This window comes from Gadus morhua, chromosome 14 (assembly GCF_902167405.1).
Source record: "Gadus morhua chromosome 14, gadMor3.0, whole genome shotgun sequence".
Classification (NCBI taxonomy): domain Eukaryota; kingdom Metazoa; phylum Chordata; class Actinopteri; order Gadiformes; family Gadidae; genus Gadus; species Gadus morhua.
This window is the reverse complement of record NC_044061.1, coordinates 27,579,214-27,600,626: the sequence shown is the minus strand read 5'-3', so window position 1 is coordinate 27,600,626 and position 21,413 is coordinate 27,579,214. Positions and strand designations below refer to the sequence as shown.

Genomic DNA, 21,413 nt, shown 5'->3' with positions numbered 1-21,413 from the left:
TATTTCGCTGGTTTTCATATTGGTCAAAAGTTAGGATTTTAAATTTTCTCGAGCGCCTTCGAGAAGAACTACATCTCCCATAATCCCTTTAGTTTTGAGCTGGAACACGATAGCGCCACTGCCCCTGCTGGCGGGAGTTGTAGTCTTTAACGGACAAACCGAACCCATATACCAGCCACATTAAAAAATGCTATTATATGGTATTCTCAGACTCAAACCAGTTTCAAGAGACTACAATGCACGAATACAATCGACTGTTGATGGCCATTCGTGTACCTAGATACCACGATTGATGATTAGAAGTGGTCAAAAGTTTGGTTTTGTTTGCTATAAAGGATTTCTTCTTCTTTCGTATGATATATTGCGCCACAGCGTCCTCTAGCGTGTGGAAAGTGACACGACATGTGGCATGTTTTATATTATTCAATGTTTGATATGCTGTAACGATTTGGCGCTGTGTTGAGATACATTGAGATAATGATTTTACATTAAGACTACTCATTTACTTTTGAGTGTATAGTGTGAAGAACTGAAGTGTAAAACTATATCAGCTATTAATTATTCCAAATCTATTGTCTTTGACGTTGTTGGGCACGGTTCTGACCTTTATGTGGCGTTTACTTGGAGAACACTTAAACAACTAAACAAGATGGACTTGATTCCTCATCTGGCACGTTACGTTGTTTTTATCATCGTATCCGAGTGATAGGCTGTTGCTTCGCAACACAATACGTTGTTTTAATCATCCTAAACGTGTCATAGGGTACTGCCTAGCAACCTGCCAGCAACATGTTGAGTTGTTTTTCTCATCGTAGACGTCTGATAGGCTACTGCCCACAGACGTTACTGCCTAGCAACCTGCTAGCAACTGGGCAGCGCCCGGATCCGGATGAGCCGAGTATCACGACCGCCACTGCTGTCGTCTTGGGAACAGGTATTTTAACGATATGATTTAACACCATTCAATTTAATGTTGTGTTTTGATGCGGTCGTGTGTTTCTTGTTTGTCTGTTTCGTCAGTTACAGTTCACTTAATACGGAAGCAATGATTAAAGAGTCGTTTAGTGCTGCTAGTTCCGCCCTAAGCGGGAGCTCAGGGTGTTCGGTGGAGCCGCCTCGCGAGCCCAGAGCAGCGCGTTCTGGACGGTTCTACTAACGGTTCACCGCGAGACCCCAGAAGTACCGAGCGTCGGCTGAGATCACGTTCTGACGTGACGCGCTCACACACTGGTGGTGTAGCTGCTAATCCGTTAGCTCCTTATGACGCTGGACAGCTTGATGCTGTGGTGTTGGAGTATGCGCGACCAGCTATTTAAAGGAAAGCTAAATAGATTAAAATATAGGGGACAGGTGAATTAATCTTTCTTGTGTTCTGACAGGAGCAGGTGCTCTCTCTCTCTCTCTCTCTCTCTCTCTCTCTCTCTCTCTCTCTCTCTCTCTCTCTCTCTCTCTCTCTCTCTCCCCAGGTGTATTTGATACCCAGACAGACACCTTGTGTGCACATCAAATATGTTGACCAGTGTCTGACAGTATGTTCCACAGCTCCCTGCTATAGAACGCCTCTCAGCTGACCTGAGACCTGATAAATTACATTTACATCACGTTTGCATTGTTGCTCAGCAACCGCTTTAACATGCGGAGAGCACACAGGCATCAGGTCTGAGGTGCCCTTGAGCAAGGCACCTCACCCTGACTGCTCCGGACGGTCTGGCTGTCGCCTTGCGTTGTTGACTCCGCCGTTGGTGTGTTAATGTGTGCATGAATTGGTGAATGTTAGGCAATATTGTAAAGCACAGTGAGTGGCCACTGGTTAGAAAAGCGCGGTGTGATGCACTCCGTTTAACAGCCAGTCAACAGTAATGATATATATCGATTAGAGTCTCATGTCCGATGTCTGATCCTCACAGGTGATCTCTCGTGGAGACGGTCGGTTTGGTTTGGGCGGCGTGTGTGAGGATGCATCGGACCGGAGGGCTGTGAGGTGCCATGTTGCCCGGGGTGGGCGTGTTCGGGACGGGCAGCACGGCCCGGATGCTAGTGCCACTGCTGCAGGCCGAGGGCTTCCAGGTGCACGCGCTGTGGGGGCAGAGCGAGGAGGAGGCGGGGGGCCTGGCCCGGGAGCTGGGCATCCCCTTCAGCACCAGCCGCTCAGACGACGTGCTGCTGCACCCCGACGTACATCTGGTCTGCATCTACATCCCCCCGCCCATGACGCGGCAGATCGCCGTCAATGCGCTGGGTGAGACAGACAGACAGTCAGACAGACAGACAGGACACCGTCATGTTCTGTCGCCTCTTCTTAACTGGTTTTAAAATAATGTCGGTTTTCTTCTGACTGGAGCAGCAGGACACACACCAACCTCGATATTACAAATTTGACACCTAGATGATCTCCCGAATGCTCTGGAACACCTATGATGATGACTCTACGTCCCATATGATCATAGGAGGTCATGTTCTGTATGTTTCTCTGTACGGCCGTCCTCAATGCAGCCCCGATCCTCTGTTAGCCTGTGAGCTCATGCACAACGCACTGAGATAGGAATTCAAGAGGGTGTGGTAGCAGCTCGCTTATCTCAGGAATTCCTGACCGTTTACCTCAGCTTCCTGTTTCAGCTTCCTGGGTTTGTCACATCCCAACAGAATCACCGGACAATATTGTGGCGAATTATGGCGAATTATGGCAGGAATATGACTTGCATGCACACTTGAAAAATGTAAAATGTATTGTGGGACTGAATAATGTAGGAATTATGTAGGCGTATTGAAACAGAAGTCTAACGGATCACTGCTCCCTGTCCCAGGCATCGGGAAGAACGTTGTCTGTGAGAAAGCTGCGACTGCTGTGGATTCCTTCAAGATGGTGACGGCGGCCCGCTACTACCCCCAGCTGCTGAGCATCGTGGGTAACACCCTGCGCTTCCTGCCTGCGTTCGTGGCGATGCGGCGGCGGCTGCTGGAGGGCTATGTCGGCGAGGTGCAGGTGTGCGACGTGCGGGTGTGCGGGCCAAGCCTGCTGGACCGGGCCTACGGCTGGACCTGTGAGGAGCTGATGGGCGGCGGCGGGCTTCACACGGTGGGCTCCACCGTCATCGACCTGCTCAGCCACCTGCTGGGCTCCCGGGCACAGCGCGTGCACGGCCTGCTGCGCACCTTCCTGACGCAGAGCGCCTCCATCTGCGGGATCCGCCGCGTGACCAGCGACGACTTCTGCTTCTTCCAGATGTTGATGGGGGAGGCGGGGCCGGGGGCAGGGTCCGGCGGCGTGTGCTGCACGGTCACGCTGAACTTCAACATGCCCGGGGCGTTCACCCAGGAGGTGATGGTGGTGGGGTCGGCGGGGCGGCTGGTGGCCCGTGGCACGCAGCTGTACGGAGAACGCCACGGGGGCGGCGGCGAGGAGCTGCTGCTGGGCGACGGCGGGCGGGCGGGGCCGGCAGACCCCCTGCTGCCCCACCTCCGCGGGCTGGGCTCCATGGTGACGGCGCTCAGACACTCGTTCCAGGCCCATGGAGAGCGGCGGTCCTGGGCCCGCGAGCCGGTGGCGGCGGCGCCCTCCTTCGAGGACGGGCTGTATGTGCAGACGGTGGTGGAGGCGGTGAAGAGGTCCAGCCGCAGCGGGGAGTGGGAGTGTGTGGAGGTCATGACCCAGGAGCCCGACCCCAACCACAACCTGTGTGAGGGCCTGCAGAGAAACAAGAACTAAGAACCGCCGAACCGGACCCTAACCACAACCTGCGTGAGGGCCTGCAGAGGAACAAGAACTAACGGCCGCTGAGCTCAACGGAGAACACCGTCATGTTCGGTCGCCTCTTCTTAACTGGTTTTAAAATAATGTCGGTTTTCTTCTGACTGGAATATTGTCAAGAATTCAAATATTGGACGGTCTAACCTTTGAATATGTCAAACCTTTCTTTTAAATTATTATTTTCTTTACACAATTATGAGCGCTAGAATTCCAGGGGAGTGTTATTTTCTTGTTTTTTTTGTAATATGCTAAACACTGCAAACTATTTTCCTAACTTCATTGACAGAAATGTATGTACAGAGACACAAAATGAGGGTAATGGAACTGTTTTTTTATTTAAATGTTTTGGTCTACATTTTTTTAATAGGATTACAAGTTTGAAAGTGTTTCCAAAATAATCTTTCATCAGAGTTTTTTTTTTTCATTTGATGTCAGTTTGTCAATTTAGAAAATTAACTAAAGAAATCCCATATTTGCTTTTGTTTTCAAATCCCGACGAGCATCCGGCAGAACACGCGTGTTAATGTTTCAAGGATGTATGTAACCGTGTTTACATGTAGAAAAAGAAACCGATTGAATTAATATATTTTTTCATTTTTTAGATTCTCTGATCTTTCTGGAATCATCCGTTTCCCCGTGTAGAGCGCAGCCTCTTCTTTGATGCGTTGTACTTTTGATTCGGTGGAGGTGAACCACTGGATTGATGTTTGACCGATACTAGATAGTGTCATCCTACCCACCCCGGGTAAGGCTCCAGGAACAGGAAGTGAACGGCTTTGGACCTCGAACACACGAAAAGGGCTGTGTTTCACTTTATTTAAGATGTTTGCAATATGGGTTCTCCAGGCGAAGAGAGCGGGTGGGGTTGCAGTATAGCGATGTGTTGAGTAATCCAATGCAGGTGAGGAGACTATCGTTTGATGTCACATGCTTACCTCACGCTGTCTTAATAGTGCTTAAAAAAGATGTTTACATCGTGTCTTAAGGACACATATTACTTATACCTTCAGGCTTTTACAACTACTAAACATTCTTTTATTGCACTGAATCAATGCCACGTTCTTAAGCAGTGTATTGTGTCTACCAGCCAGTCGCTGCAGTCATGTTCCTAACTGTTGTATTTATTTTGTATGTTTCGGTGTGGATTAAAATTCTCGCACTGTATATTTTCCAGCCTGTGAATTTCTGTTAAGCTGTAATATTTAACTTCTGTTTCATGTCAGCCTTGTTTAATTTGCTTTGTGAACATAACTTGTATTGCATTTACACCAGGAGCATTGAGCCTTGACAAGGAAACACAATTTTTCCATTAAATGTTCGACCACAAATAAATCCAGTTGTATTAAGGTGTCATTAATTAAGTATTTTTAATTCCTAGATTTGAGGACTTTTGGACCTTATATTATCTTAATAACTTGGTCGTAGGATGTGATTAGGATGAGCTGTTCACACACATCATGGTGTGAATTATGGAGCACATTTCTAGTACGTGGGACAGAAGAATGAGCATTCATAGTATGTAGAATGACTCTCTTCTACTCCTAACTGTTCTCTATAAATACTCTATAAACACTTCTCCATAGTAGCCCATCTGCTCTCCAGCGTTCAAACTGTTCTGCGCATTGAATAACAATACCTCTTTTATGTTTGGTAATGTAATGCATGAGACTCTAATTAAAACATCCTTTATGAATGGTAATGTTATGCACGAATCTTACCATTATTATCTTATATACATCCTTTACGAATGGTAACGTCATACACGACTCTTCCTTTTATAATCCATCTATGACGCTACGTTGCTGTCGTGTCGATAATGTGTCGTAAACCGAGCTGGTCTCCTCTCCTGCCGTAAAGCGTGTGTTGACGAAGATGGCAGACACCAGCGGTCTCCTCTCGGTCCGGAAGATCGACTCTTTGAGCGAATCTTCTGTCAGCATGGAGACCATCACCTCCCTGACGGAGCTGGAGGACCTGGAGCGTGTCTACCAGCAGCTGTGCACCGAGGAGGTGAGTGCTGAGCAGGAGCCTGGTGAAGGTTCTTCTGGCTGTAGACAGGTCCGCTCGTATGGGTTTATCTGCCTGTTTATGATCGACTCCACTGGGAGTGAAATGAAAGGTATGAAACATAAACATCGTATCTGCACTGTGGACATGGGGGTAATGTCTGGTTGTACGACACCTGCATAAACGTCAACTGGTCAACACCAACACGACAGGTCTGTTGACGACGCGGAAGTGGGTGTGACCAGTCTGAAGTCTGACTAGTCTGTCACTAGTGTATGACTCGTTTGTGACAAGTGACTAGTATGTGACCAGTGACTAGTGTCACACACTAGTCACACACTAATGTCTAGTGTGTGACTAGTGAGTGACTAGTGTGTGTCTGTTGACTAGTTATTGACTAGTGTGTGACTAGTCTATGACTAGTGTGTGACTACTGATTTAGTCTGTGACAAGTGTGGGACTAGTGTGTGACTGTTGACTAGTGTGTGAGACTAGTGTGTGACTAGTGAAGCAGGACGCACTCCGAACACAACCACACACAGAACGAACCCTTTATTGTGTTTAGGTTTGGTCCTAAACATAGTTATCCTTTGTACACAGGATGAGGCATGTGTTGTACAAATGTTGATCATACATTGAACGGTCATTCTAGACTGACTACATTCATCTTTTCAAAGATTCATATTTGTGGTAATAATACTCAAAATAAATGTGTTCCCTCGCAGAAAGCTGTTGAGGTGGAGCTGGACAAGCTGGTCGGTCAGCAGGGAACCATCAACAGCAAGATGCTGACGCTGCAGAGAATGGGGTGAGCAAGACGTCCCGTCCAGCCATGATCTGGTTCCCCTCTAGCTGCTGCTGCTCCTTAAGATCCTGGAGGAACAGAAGTCGCTGTGGAGTCACTCTAAAACGACTCTGTTCTTTATGACGACTTCCCCTCGTCCAATTAGTTATTTGAAACATCACACTGTGCTCGCGCATGTTTGGAGTGCTGCAATCAAACAAGTGAACTACCCAGGACGTACTGGTAAAAAAATAAAACTGTCCAACACGCCTACATTTAGCTTTCAGGGGAGGAACGTTAAAAGTTGTTTTCTTTCGCCTGCTAAATCCTGTACATGTTCACAATAACTTACCGTAGTGACATGTATCGTATTGTAATAATATAAACTGTTATAGTGTGATGAACTATTAAGGCTTTGATCCCCCCCAGGCCGAACCTGCAGCTGATCGAGGGCGATGCCAGCCAGCTATCGGGGATGATCACCTTCACCTGCAGCCTGGCCGAGAACGTCAGCCGCAAGGTCCGCCAGCTGGACCTGGCCAAGGTAGCCCCGCACACACTGACGCACACACACACACACACACAGTGTTGGGAAGGTTACTTTTAAAATGTATCCAGTTACAGAATACAGAATACATACCCAAAATGTAATATGTAACGTATTCCGTTTCATCACTCAATCTGAGTATTGTATTCTGAATACTTGGATTACTTTTGAATTGCATTTTATAAGTGTAGGAATGCGGCATCAAATCCTGCTTACTAAACAGGCCTATTCTGTTGTGTTCTTCTGTTCAATCTGGCTGAATGTGTTAGGCCCAAGTCACTATTTAATTTAATTTGCTGTAGTTGAATAAAGCCTATAAGGGTATGTTCATGCGAAAGATATTGGCCATTCCATCTAACATTTTTTTCACTGAGCTTAGTGCATAGGTGTTGCCTATAAAATCGCAGAGAGAGAGAGAGAGAGAGAGAGAGAGAGAGAGAGAGAGAGAGAGAGAGAGAGAGAGAGAGAGAGAGAGAGAGAGAGAGAGAGAGAGAGAGAGAGAGAGAGAGAGAGAGAGAGAGAGAGAGAGAGAGAGAGAGAGAGCATTTGTCAATCATCTGCATTTGTGTGTTTTCCAGCATACGTTTTTATGTGTCTGTCCAAATTCCCAGACGATCCGACAATTTGCTGCTAGTATTGGAGTTACCGTTACTCAAACAATATTTCCCATAATGCGCGCGGCTGAGCGGGTGCCTGTTACGTCCAAAGAGGCATGCTTTGTAGAACTGGATCGGACCGAGGTGCGTTCGCTTTCACATCACAAGCCAACCGTACCAGGGTTCGTTTGGAAGCGAACCGAGACCAGCTGTTCAGGGAGGTCTCGGTCGGCTGATTTGGTTCACATCGAAGTGAGGTGGTTGCATTTACACCCACGCAAACGTACCGAACCAAGGGGACCAAACTCGTTTAGTGTGCACTAAATGCTGTTGGTGTGAAAGCACGAATAAACTGTTGAAACAGAAGTATCGTCATGTAATCCATTGATTTCAACAATGTAACTGTATTCTAAATACCAACTATTTAAATTGTAACTGTAACGGAATACAGTTAGCTATAATTTGTGTTCTGAATACATAGCGCCGGTACATTTATTCCGTTACTCCCCAACACTGCACACCCATAATAATAATAGTAATAATACATTATATTTGCATTGCAGCTTATATTTCAGGAATCTGAAAGTGCTACAGAGAAGTAAAAAAAAATCGATGAGAATAAATGCAATATAACGGTTATTAAGAATAATCAATAAATGGTTAAAAGGAGAACCTATAAACGACAATTTAGCAAAATGCTTTTTTAAAAATATACGTTTTTAAGTTGAGCAAAAACAGCTGTAGTTTGTGGGGCCCTCAGGTGGTCAGGGACGGCGTTCCACAGTCTACATGCCCACGCATTCCCATAAACCACCAGGGTACTGATACTGGTACTGGTACTGGTTCCCAGCCCTAGAGTGTAAACCAACATGCAGGCTGTGTCACCGTAATAAGGTGGTCCTCTATAAGGTGGTCCTCTATAAGGTGGCTGACCCTCTATAAGGTGGTCCTCTATAAGGTGGTCCTCTATAAGGTGGTCCTCTATAAGGTGGTCCTCTATAAGTTGGTCCTCTATAAGGTGACCCTCTATAAGGTGACCCTCTATAAGGTGTTCCTCTATAAGCTGACCCTCTATAAGGTGATCCTCTATAAGGTGGGCCTCTATAAGATGACCCTCTATAAGGTGGTCCTCTATAAGGTGACCCTCCTATAAGGTGGTCCTCTATAAGGTGACCCTCTATAAGGTGGTCCTCTATAAGGTGACTGACCCTCTATAAGGTGGTCCTCTATAAGGTGATCCTCTATAAGGTGGTCCTCTATAAGGTGACCCTCTATAAGGTGGTCCTCTATAAGGTGACCCTCTATAAGGTGGGCCTCTATAAGGTGGGCCTCTATAAGGTGGGCCTCTATAAGGTGACCCTCTATAAGGTGGTACTCTATAAGGTGACCCTCCTATAAGGTGGTCCTCTATAAGGTGACCCTCTATAAGGTGACCCTCTATAAGGTGGTCCTCTATAAGTTGGTCCTCTATAAGGTGACTCTCTATAAGGTGACCCTCTATAAGGTGGTCCTCTATAAGGTGACCCTCTATAAGGTGGGCCTCTATAAGGTGACCCTCTATAAGGTGGTCCTCTATAAGGTGGTCCTCTATAAGGTGACTGACCCTCTATAAGGTGGTCCTCTATAAGGTGATCCTCTATAAGGTGGTCCTCTATAAGGTGACCCTCTATAAGGTGGGCCTCTATAAGGTGGTCCTCTATAAGGTGGTCCTCTATAAGGTGGGCCTCTATAAGGTGGTCCCCTATAAGGTGGTCTTCTATAAGGTGGTCCTCTATAAGGTGGTCCTCTATAAGGTGACCCTCTATAAGGTGGTCCTCGATAAGCTGACCCTCTATAAGGTGGTCCTTTATAAGGTGACCCTCTATAAGGTGGTCCTCTATAAGGTGACCTCTATAAGGTGGTCCTCTATAAGGTGGTCCCCTATAAGCTGGTCCTCTATAAGGTTACCAACATGCTGCGTCCCCGTGCAGACGCGTCTCTATAAGGTGATCCAGCGCGCCGATGACATCCTGGACCTGAAGTTCTGCATGGACGGTGTTCAGACCTCACTGCACAACGAGGACTACGAGCAGGCGGCCGCACACATCCACCGCTACCTGTCCCTGGACCAATCGGTGATCGAGCTCAGCCGCCAGGGGGAGGAGGGTGAGTCCTAGTTCAGACCAGTATCCTGTTACATTTACCCTTAAAGGGTGTGAATCTCTTTAGTTTTAGGTCATAATAAGTCAATGCCCCTGATCCTTTCCAATGTGGTTTGCGTTCCCTGATATTGCTACTGGGATTAATAACATATATCATCTTATTCGGCTGGCCGGCTGCGTCTTCCATAACCATTTGAGGTTGTTGAGGTCGGAGCGAACTCCAGAATTATGGCCGCTGTGGTGATGAGGCTCACTGTAGCTCTCAGAGACCCCTGCTCCCAGCCAGGTGGGAGTCAGGAGGAGGTGGGAGAACAAGTCTTATCCCTAGTGTTGTTCCTCCACACCGGAATGACTCTGTGATGGGGTGTAGGTCACCAGCTCTGGAAACATTATCCTTGTGAATAAAGACAACATTGGAAAGTATTGTGATGCCACTGACATTGACATCCACTTGCATCCTAAATAGCCTTTTTTAAAGATTGTATTCCACTTTGACAAGCCCAATAACAAAGAGAGTCTTACTTTGAGGCAGACTTGACATTGGGACCCTATAGAGCTCCATAGCTCCCGTCCCGTGACGATGTTGCTGACCCCTCCTCCCCCCAGGCAGCTCGGTGGACGCCAGCCTGGTGCTGCTGCAGGAGGCGGAGCAGAAGCTGAAGGTGATCGTGGCCGAGCGTCTGGACGCGGCCGTAGTGGCCGTGGACCTTGTGCAGGTGGAGCGCTTCTTCAAGATCTTCCCCCTGCTGGGCCTCCATCAGCAGGGCCTGGCCCGCTTCGGCCAGTACCTCTGCAGCCAGGTCAGCCCCCCACACACACACTAGACCCTCTGCAGCCAGGTCAGCCCCTCCACCCACCAACCCAGGCTTCATCTCCAGCAGCCTCTTACCTCCAGAGCTGGAAGTCAAAGACGTTTTGGTAGACAAACGTCAAGAAGGTATCTTAGAAGTCAAAGTCAAATGTTGAACATAAAAGTAACATTTAATGAAGCATCAAATACTATTCCAGTAGTTAACAGTTAAGCCTCTCTGTTGTATTTTGTGTTTTGAAGCCTTTCCCCTGAGCTGGGTTGGGGCCGGTGCTACCGGTGGGTTCCTGGCCCTCATTCCCGACCCATAGAACCATTCAGTTCATTTGTTAGTGATTGAGAAATACTCTGGAGGAGAGTTTAGTGCATTAACCAAGGTCCCTGTGAAACGAGGCCTCTGCCAGATGATGACTGTAGCATTGGTTCTCTGCCTCATGCTCTGCCTCTGGTCCCCACGCTGACATCCTGCATCTTGAACCTGTGGACAGCTGGCCTCCAAAGCAGAGGAGAACCTGCTGCTGGCGACGGGGGCAGACGTCCATGAGAAGAGGGCCCCGTTGGTCTTTGCTGACACTCTGACTCTGCTGCTAGAAGGTTAGATCACCAGCAGGACCGGCTGGTTATAGTTCAACCTCGTATTGAGGGTCCGTCTGCACATGCTCAGACCGCTCTCTCTCCACTAGTCCCCTCTGAATAGAGAACATGCATGCTACTCATATTGACTTTAGTTAAGGAGCATGTTAATGTTACTTGATGAGCAATATATATCATGTTATGAAGTACGCTAGATAGTATAATCTAGCAAGCTAAATGTGTAAATGTGTCAAATTAAGTCAGTTCAAGAGCCCACACAGTCATCCGTCCTCATACGATGGTTCCTGTCTGCCAGGCATCGCCCGTGTGGTGGAGACCCACCAGCCCATCGTGGAGACGTACTACGGGCCGGGCCACCTCTACACGCTCATCATCCACCTGCAGCAGGAGTGCGACCGGCAGGCCCAGAAGATCGTCGACAAGTTCATCCAGCAGAGGGACTACCACAACAAGGTGAGTCACACCTAGAGACTACCACAATAGACCTAGGTAGAGACTACCACAATAGACCTAGGTAGAGACTACCACAGTAGTCCTAGGTAGAGACTACCACAATAGACCTAGGTAGAGACTACCACAGTAGTCCTAGGTAGAGACTACCACAGTAGACCTAGGTAGAGACTACCACAATAGACCTAGGTAGAGCCTACCACAATAGACCTAGGTAGAGACTACCACAATAGACCTAGGTAGAGACCACCACAATAGACCTAGGTAGAGACCACCACAATAGACCTAGGTAGAGACTACCACAGTAGACCTAGCTATAGACTACCACAGTAGTCCTAGGTAGAGACTAGGTAGAGACCACAGCAAGGTGAGTCACACCTAGAGAGAGGCTTTCAGACCTAGGTGAGTCCTGCTCCCCACAGACCGAGGCAGAGTCTTTGAGCAGGTGTCCTTTGAATAAAGACGATTCTCTCGACACTGATCTGATGGGCCACTCCTGAGGTCTTCAGGTCTGTGCCGCCCTCATCAGCAGGGAGCAGGGAGGGACTGAGGTAGGAGGGGTGAGGGTGTGGATAAGGGTTAGGGCTAGATTATGGTGATGTGTTCCAGTCTCCACTGAGTGCTCTGACCTTGTTGTGTTCTCGTAGTTCCAGGTCGTCCAGAACAGCATGATGAAGAGTCCGCTGCCGACGGAGAGGATCGAGCCCAGGTACCTCACTCCGCCTCACTCCACCTCACTCCACGCTCACCCCAAGGCCTCCTGGCTGCCCGCCCGGCTATAGCCCATCAGCCAATAGGCTTCCTCACTTGTGTGCGTGCGTGCGTGCGTGCGTGCGTGCGTGCGTGCGTGCGTGCGTGTGTGCGTGTGTGCGTGTGTGCGTGTGTGCGTGTGTGCGTGTGTGTGTGTGTGTGTGTGTGTGTGTGTGTGTGTGTGTGTGTGTGTGTGTGTGTGTGTGCAGGGAGCTGGACCCGGTGCTGATGGAGGTGACCCTGATGAACGCCCGCTCGGAGCTCTACCTGCGCTTCCTGCGGCGCCGTCTGATGGCGGACCTGGAGGTCGGCGACGCCCAGAGCACCACACAGGGTGGGTCTCAAGCACAGGGGTCACAGGGTCACAGGGTCAAAAGACCGGAGACTCTCTAACATAACCTCGACATTTCTGTAGTCATATCATAGCAAGTCTATAGTTACAAGAATGTTACTATCCACACTCGCTCACACTAAAACCCTCCCACTTGCCATAATCCCCTCCCACTCATCCTGAACCCCTCCTAATAATCCTAAACCCCTCCCAGACACCAAAGATCCCTCCCACACACCAAAGACCCCTCCCATTCACCAACGACCCCTCCCATTCACCAACGACCCCTCCCATTCACCAACGACCCCGCCAACTCACCAAAGAGCTCTCCCACTCATATTAAACCCCTCCCATTCACCAAAGACCTCCTTGCGGTTCTCCGCAGAGCCTCAGTAGATCTTTAAGGTCCTCCTGTTCTCCACAGAGCACCAGTAGATCTTTAAGGCCCTCCTGTTCTCCACAGAGCACCAGTAGATCTTTAAGGCCCTCCTGTTCTCCACAGAGCACCAGTAGATCTTTAAGGTCCTCCTGTTCTCCACAGAGCACCAGTAGATCTTTAAGGCCCTCCTGTTCTCCACAGAGCACCAGTAGATCTTTAAGGCCCTCCTGTTCTCCACAGAGCACCAGTAGATCTTTAAGGTCCTCCTGTTCTCCACAGAGCACCAGTAGATCTTTAAGGTCCTCCTGTTCTCCACAGAGCACCAGTAGATCTTTAAGGTCCTCCTGTTCTCCACAGAGCACCAGTAGATCTTTAAGGTCCTCTTGTGTGGTTCCTCTCAGAGCACCAGCAGAACGTGGAGAAGCTGCTAAAGCACTGCCTGCTGAGCACCACCATGCAGGAGCTGATTGGCTACTACATCCCCATGGAGGAGTACTACATGAGGGAGTCGGTGAACAAGGTGAGGGGGCGGGACTCTATGGGGAGGGGCGGGACTCTGAGGGGGTGGGGGCAGGACTCTGAGGGAGGGGCGGGATACTGAGAGGGTTTGGCGGAACACTGAGGGAGGGGGGGGCAGGACACTGAGGGGGGGGGAAGGGACACCGGTGCTAGAGGGGTCCCCTACAGTGGCGTGTTGATTTAACACTGGAAGGTGAGTGATGCTGACGGACATTTGGGGGCAGCAGATCATCTCCAGGTCGCTGCTCCCCACCTGCTGAGCTGGAGAACGTTCTCATAAAGATGTAGCGTGGAGATTAAGGTTACTAATGTTGTAGCCACCATATAATTAATAATCATTGTATTGATTTTAAATGTATTATGCTAACGTATGAGGTATCTGTGAAGTAGCCATTTTAAGAATAGAGTTAAGGATGTATGAAGCTCTTCAGATCAACTGAAATTAATCAAAGACGAGTACAGGTTAGCTGACCACTGCTGGTCTCCATTAGCCGAGTGCTAATGGTCAGGAGGAGCTGGGAGGCTGCTGAGAAGGCAGGAATGGGAGAAGACGTCTTCACATTCAAAGTTTCATGAATTCATGTTAATTGGGAGGAAAATGGCCACAACTGGACAATGGAAAGGAGGCATGATCCTAAAACCTCCTGGCTCCTAACGATGACTCCTGGTTCCAAACGATGACTCCTGGTTCCTAACGATGAGCCCTCCTACTCCTAGTCCCTAACGTTGACCCCTCCTGGTCCCTAACGATAACCCCCCCTAGTCCCTTATGATGCCCCCTCCCGGTCCCTAACGATGACCCCTCCTGTCCTTAACGATGACCCCTCATGGTTCCTAACGATGACTCCTTCTTCCTAACGATGTCTTCTGGTTCCTAACGATGACCCCTGTCTTCAGGCCGTTGCCATGGACTCGTACGAGAAGGGCCAGCTGACGTCCAGCATGGCGGACGACTGCTTCTACATCGTGAAGAAGTGCATCAGCCGCGCGCTGTCCAGCTCCAACATCGACTGCCTGTGCGCCATGATCAACCACTCCACCTCGGCGCTGGAGTCCGACTTCAGGTACCGCTGGAAGCATTCACGCTGTTCCACCATACGCTCTATTGATCCAGACTCACACATACCCTTCTGTGTGTGTGTGTGCGTCTGTTTCTGCCTCTGTGCCTGTGTGTGTGTGTGTGTGTGTGTCTCTGTTGCTGTGTGACCCTGTGTGTGTGTGTGTGTGTGTGTGTGTGTGTGTGTGTGTGTGTGTGTGTGTGTGTGTGTGTGTGTGTGTGTGTCTCTGTTTGTCTGTGTGTGTGTGTGTGTGCCTCTGTGTGTTTCTGCTTGTGTGTGTGTGTGTGTGTGTGTGTGTGTGTGTGTGGGCCTCTGTGTGTCTCTCTCTGTGTGTGTCTCTCTGTGTGTTTGTGCCTGTTTGTTTGTTTGTGTGTGTGTGTGTGTGTCTCTCTCTCTGTGTGGGTGTCCCAGGGAGGTGCTGTATAATAAGCTGAGGCAGGGCTACCCCGCCACCACGCTGCAGGACTTCCAGCGCGGCGTGAGCAGCGCTGTGAGCCTGATGCAGAGCAGCCTGCAGCAGGGCAAGTTCAACGCGCTCGGCATCGAGAGCACCGAGAACGCCAAGGCGGCCTTCCTGGTAGGAGGGTGTACAGTACACACACACACACACGCACACACGCACACACGCGCACAGCCACACGCACAACCACACACACAGACACAGAGAGACACACAAGCGCACAGGCACGGACGCAAGTGTTCCGGCCGTATGATTGGTTATTATGCGGTTCGGATCCAAACAGATTTCCCATCAGTCAGTGTTTCCCACAGAAATTTTGGAGACTATGGGGGGGGGGGGGGGGGCATTCAACCGGACATGCACGGTGGTTTGCCTACTAATAGTAAACTAACACTAACAAAGAACTAATTCCTTGGTATTGATTATGGACTTTGTATTTGTTGAGTTGTGGTGCACTATTGTTGCAGCTCACGTTGCATTCAGATGAAATAATAAATGATGGAATTATCTTTAGCCGTTCTTGGCGTATATTTCTGCAGATATACATTCTACACAACAGATGGCCAATCTTCTTTTTTCAGTGTACGCCTATTTAAACACAATGGCGTGGCCTAAATGTCACCTTCTCAATCGTTTCATAGGCTATACATTTGTATAAACCCCCTGTTTACACAATGGGAAAACACATGTTTTCATACGTTTTGCCCTTTCATTTAGGCTACACGAAAACTGAGTTTTTATCATGGGAAACGATAATTTATAAAAACTCCAAAACTCAGTTTTTATGTTTGCGTGTGCACTAGGTCAAACGGAGTTCTATGTTCTCAAACAGTATGCATCTAAAAATGCATCCCCTCTGTGAGCATCGTATGTTTACAGTTAGTTAACTTACTGATCATGGATGCTGTTAAGGTAGTGCTCATACGTTAATGCAAAATTCCGAATGTCGCGCTCTCTCTATTTTTTAGACAACTCAAGACCCTCTGCAACGTAAGCACACGCACGCTAAACTGATTGGCTTTCATCACGATTCGCCAGACTCTCATTTAAATAAAGTTCAAGGATTGCCAACTTGGATTCGGCTGCAGAAGGCTATTCGGCACAGTCGCAGGCAGACAGCCGAACTTCGTGCTCTCATGCAATCCCAATGAGAGCGACACGAACTTAGTCTGAGCAAAAAAAAAAAAAAAAAACAACTTCATGTGCACGCAGAGACTATGGCGGCCGAAATTAGACTATGGCGGGGCGCCATGGTCTCGTCAATGTGTGGGAAACACTGCATCAGTAATAAGTCATCATGATGAACGATGTGGTAGAACTGACATTTCTATCGTGTTCGAACCCTTCAATGAATTACCATCAGTTGTGAAGAGAAAATAGGATTATTTATAATACTATTCACTATCTATTATAGTCGTTGAACATGGTCTTGATCCAGAGCAGTTAACAGGTTATGGTTCATGATGATGGTGTACTGCTGTCATGTACTCCAGCGTGACATTTCTCATCCTTTATGCCACGTGACTTTTGACATTTATTAGTTATTTATCTGCGCATCAATACTGCTGACCTTCATCCCTAAAGTCTGTCGCCAGCTGTCTCCTCTTAGTCGCTCGCTGTACCTTCTCCAGCTCTTCCTCTCCCTACGGACGGTGTCTACCTACTCGGTGTTAAGTGAATGTCAGATTCCCTCGGGAGGATCGCCGCGTTACGGCGCGCTGACCTACTCTCTGACGGCTCTCTGCTGCCCCCCAGGTGACGCTGAACAACTCGGAGGTTTGCAGCGAGAACATCACCACGCTGAAGAGGAACCTGGAGGTAGGGAGAGCGGGAATATCTGCTCAGCGTGCCACACAGACGGCCTCCCCTCAGACTCTGAACATTTGTTTTCTCATTTCCTCCGCAGAACGACTGCTCCAAGTTGTTCATGCAAGGACCCGCCTCGGGCGACCACGCCAAGATTGACAGCTGCCTGTCGGATCTTGTCAACACATCCAGCAAGTTCAAGGACCTCCTGCAGGTCTGAGCCCGCCCACGAATCACAAGCCCCGCCTCCATCTGACACATAGTTCATGTGTTCATGTTCATGTCCTCATGTTCCTGTTCATGTGTTCATGTCATGTTCATCTCTTCATGTTCATGTGCTCATGTCGTGTTCATAAGATAAGATAAGATAAGACTTTATTGTCATTGTACAGTCACCTATACAACGAAATTGGGAGTGCCAACTGAAGGTGCATTACACATACAAAATAAATAAACAAATAAATAAATAAACAAGCAGTTTAAGTTAAAAATTGTAAAAAACAAAAATAAGACAGAAATAAGAAAAACATTTGGTACAAGACAAGGAAAGGTGATGTCAGAATAAATAAACATAAAGGCCGTAAGCATATTGCACTATATAGAAAGTGAGGAATCTGTGTTTCAAGTTTTATGAGTGTTAAGTGTCCTGATTGCCCAAGGAAAGAAGCTTTTGTTCAGTCTGTTGGTTCTGCACTTCAGGCTCCTGTACCTCCTACCAGAGGGCAGTAGGCTGAGCAGGTGGTCATGTGCTCTGATGAGGCGTTGCGGGTGAAAGGAACACTATTGTCATAGCTCACCTCACTTTAGCTTCTGACGTTTTATGAACAGCCTTATCAACGGCTGTTTAACCAAAGGTTCGGTAGAGAGTACATGGAGATCTTAGAAGAACTATTGATAATAATAGTTAATTAATTCATATTAATCGTCCCTATTAATATTAAGAGCACAGGACTGAGTTTGTTTTGTTGATGTTGATCTACTGTCTGTTCCCAGGAGGGCCTCACAGAGCTGAACAGCACGGCCATAAAGCCCCAAGTGAAGCCCTGGATCAACGCTTTCCTCTCCATCTCTCATAACATCGAGGAGGCAAGATGGCCGCCATGCTGGTGCTTTGGCTGCAGGACAAAATCCCTGCTGAGCATCACCTCAGACAGGCTCCATGAGCTGACTGCCCTGGTCTCTCTGTGTTCTCCTGACCAACCAGGGTCTGAGTCTGTGGGAAAGTCTAAAAACGTGGAACTAACAAATAGTGTGTGTGTGTGTGTGTGTGTGTGTGTGTGTGTGTGTGTGTGTGTGCGTGTGCGTGCGTCCCCAGGAGGAGTTTAATGAGTACGAGGCCAACGACCCGTGGGTCCAGCAGCTCATCGTGAGTCTGGAGCAGGTGATGGCAGAGTTCAAGGTACAGCAGAACATCTGAGCGTTACGAAAGGCCGTGTGCATCCGGGCTGTACATTATCTGCCTTAATTCATGGCTGCTTACTAAAGATGCAGGATTGGACTGAAAATATTCTATTGCTCATAAGATTGATAGATTCTGCGTTTGGAACATTGAACAATCAGGATGCAGTGTCCACCCTCTGACCTGTCCACTCTCTCCCCGTCCCCAGACCGGCCTCACCCCGGCCTCCTATGACACCCTCACCAGCCTCATGACCAGCCTGGTCGCCATGGAGATGGAGAAGACGGTCCTGAAGTGCACCTTCAGCCGGGTGAGAGGGTGAGGGGTGTGGGGAGTGAGAGGGTGAAGGGGATGAGAGGGTGTGGGGGTTGAGAGGCAGGGTGTGGGTGTAGAGTGAGAGAGAGGAGAGTGATAGGGTGAGAGGGTCTGGGGAGTGTGAGGGGGTGTTGGGAGTTAGAGGGTGAGGGGAGTTAGAGGGTGAGGGGAGTGAGAGGGTGAGGGGAGGGAGTTGGGAGTGAGAGGGAGAGGGGAGTGAGAGGGTGTTGGAGGGTGAGGGGAATGAGAGGGTGAGGGGAGTGAGAGGGTGAGGGGAGGGAGAGGGGAGTGAGAGGGAGAGGGGAGTGAGAGGGTGAGGGGAGGGAGAGGGGAGTGGAGGGAGAGGGGAGTGAGAGGGTGTTGGAGTGAGAGGCTGTGAGGAGTGAGCGCACGCGCACTGGGCCACAGGGGGGCGCTGTGCTGCCCCTGCCAGGCGTTACATCACTGACACAGATGTGGTGAACAGACCCGCCCTGAACCATGATTTATTTATGACTCCAGAAAGGGCAACAGAAAAAGGTTTCCGCACAATGGCATCTATCTATATTTTAAGTAGAGCAGCGGCAGAAACCAGTCACCGCCCAGATGGAAGATCTGCAGACGGGAAGAACGGCCTCCCCAGCCCCCCCCCCCCCCCCCTCCTCAGCGTCCTCAGACCCCCAAGCCTCTATCAGCCTCCCTCCCTCCCCCAGCCTCCCTCAGCCTCCCTCCCTCCCTCAGCCTCACTCAGCCTCCCTCAGCCTCCCCCAGCCTCGCTCCCTCCCCCTCCCTCCCTCTCCTCAGTCTCCCCAAGCCTCCCCCAGCCTCCCTCCCTCCCCTCAGCCTCCCTCAGCCTCCCTCCCTCCCCCAGCCTCCCTCCCTCCCCCAGCCTCCCTCAACCTCCCTCCCTTCCCCAGCCTCCCTCCCTCAGCCTCCCTCCCTCCCCCAGCCTCCCTCAGCCTCCCTCAGCCTCCCATAGCCTCCCTCAGCCTCCCTCCCTCCCTCCCTCCCTCAGCCTCCCACAGCCTCCCATAGCCTCCCCTCAGCCTCCCCCAGCCTCCCTCAGCCTCCCTCAGCCTCCCCCAGCCTCCCTCAGCCTCCCTCCCTCCCTCCCTCCCTCCCTCAGCCTCCCTCCCTCCCCCTGATGCTATTTGTGATCTAGTCACTGAGTGTTTAGATTTGTTCAGACGAGGCTGATAGTGACGCAGCCCACAGCTGTAGGGCAGGCCCCCCCAGGAGAACACCCCCTACACACCCACCCCCCCCCCCCCCCCCCCCCCCCCCCCCACACACACACACACACACACACACACACACACACACACACACACACACACACACACACGTGACCCATGCTAACGGCTGGCCGGTTGGAACAGAGGTATCCGAGGTGACGGAGGTGACGGAGGTACTGCGTGGGTAGGATTCCTCCGGTTCTCCCTCAGTGAGCACGCCCCCCCTTCCCCCCCCCCTGGTATCTAACCACTTCCTCTCTCCCGTGACGCTGGTTCCTTGTGGTGCAGCAGAAATAGATTTTAATTGTGTAGCGTCTGTGGCGGCCATGTTGGATGGGTCCATCACGGCCGACTGAAGCTGAGAAGCGCGACACCGCCCCGCGGCCGACCGCACCCCGCTGACCCGGTTCTGTTCCCGCTACCGCAGCTCGGGGGGCTGCAGTTTGACAAGGAGCTGCGCTCGCTGGTGGCGTACCTGACCACCGTCACCACCTGGACCATCCGCGACAAGTTCGCCCGCCTCACACAGATGGCCACCGTCCTCAACCTGGAGAGGGTAACGCCCCCAACCCCCTCTTCACCTGCCCCCACCCCCCCACACCCCACCCCACTAAGGGTCAGGGTTAGGGTTGGGGGGGAGGGGGGTGACTCTGTGGTGTGTTGCAGGTCACGGAGATCCTGGACTACTGGGGGCCCAACTCGGGGCCCCTGACCTGGCGCCTGACCCCCGCCGAGGTGCGGCAGGTCCTTGCACTCCGCATCGACTTCCGCAGCGAAGACATAAAGCGGCTCCGCCTGTAGGGGGGGGGATGGGGGGGACCTGTGTGTGAGACCAAGACCAGGATGCGGTCTTGGACCGGGACCAAGACCGGTCTGGAACCCGGACGAGGCCCGAGACCAAGTCGTGGTCTGGGACCAGGACGCAGCCCGAGACAAGGACCGGGACGCAGTCTGGGACCGGGACCAGGATCATGGATCGGGTCGCCGTCCATCGTGCGGCAGCGGGCTGCTGAGGCTCTGCTGGGACTGAACTCGTAGATCCATTCTTTACTTGTGTCCTTCCAGACCAGTTCTTGTGTACATATGTTATCAGGGTGGGGGGTGGGACTGTGATTAGTCTTGAGGAAGGAGAACATTTTCCCTGGCGTTAAACACCTCAGCCTTCCTGTGAGCACCGCTGAGTCGGAGTGGATCTGGGCTCCGGCCCGGGGGGCATCGGTGCGTTTCAGGGGAATATGAAATGTAAAAGAATCTGGCAAATGTTTAATTTCATGATATCGTCGATCTGGGAGTTGAGTTTTTTTATATCTGTAAGTAAGACTGCGCTAGATGTGTCAGGCAGCGCGTAATGAACACACTCCATTAGAGGACAGAAGCGGGTCAGACGACTGATCCAACGTTCAACACATGAATAGCTTCTTGTCTGCGCTGATGGGACACTTTTAACCTAATAAATTGAGAGGCTGTACAATGCTGTTGATCTCTGCTGTGCTACATTCTGCAAAGT

General features: G+C 50.1%; 2 protein-coding genes across 2 annotated transcripts; both read left to right on the top strand.

Moving 5' to 3' along the window:
- The first annotated feature begins 232 nt into the window (after positions 1 to 232).
- On the top strand, positions 233 to 5,105 carry gfod2 (glucose-fructose oxidoreductase domain containing 2). The gene is made up of 3 exons (XM_030376347.1): positions 233 to 934; positions 1,908 to 2,239; positions 2,805 to 5,105. The coding sequence occupies exons 2-3, from the start codon at positions 1,987 to 1,989 to the stop codon at positions 3,704 to 3,706; spliced, it is 1,155 nt and encodes a 384-aa protein (XP_030232207.1). The 5' UTR covers positions 233 to 934; positions 1,908 to 1,986; the 3' UTR covers positions 3,707 to 5,105.
- On the top strand, positions 4,526 to 21,379 carry cog4 (component of oligomeric golgi complex 4). The gene is made up of 20 exons (XM_030376344.1): positions 4,526 to 4,649; positions 5,606 to 5,758; positions 6,481 to 6,563; positions 6,969 to 7,083; positions 9,653 to 9,827; positions 10,430 to 10,623; positions 11,120 to 11,225; positions 11,521 to 11,678; positions 12,323 to 12,384; positions 12,635 to 12,759; positions 13,537 to 13,655; positions 14,552 to 14,718; positions 15,124 to 15,289; positions 16,928 to 16,990; positions 17,079 to 17,192; positions 17,972 to 18,064; positions 18,294 to 18,377; positions 18,586 to 18,687; positions 20,334 to 20,462; positions 20,573 to 21,379. Exons 1-20 carry the CDS (start codon positions 4,644 to 4,646, stop codon positions 20,705 to 20,707), a joined length of 2,349 nt encoding a protein of 782 aa, XP_030232204.1. The 5' UTR covers positions 4,526 to 4,643; the 3' UTR covers positions 20,708 to 21,379.
- Positions 21,380 to 21,413: the final 34 nt, after the last annotated feature.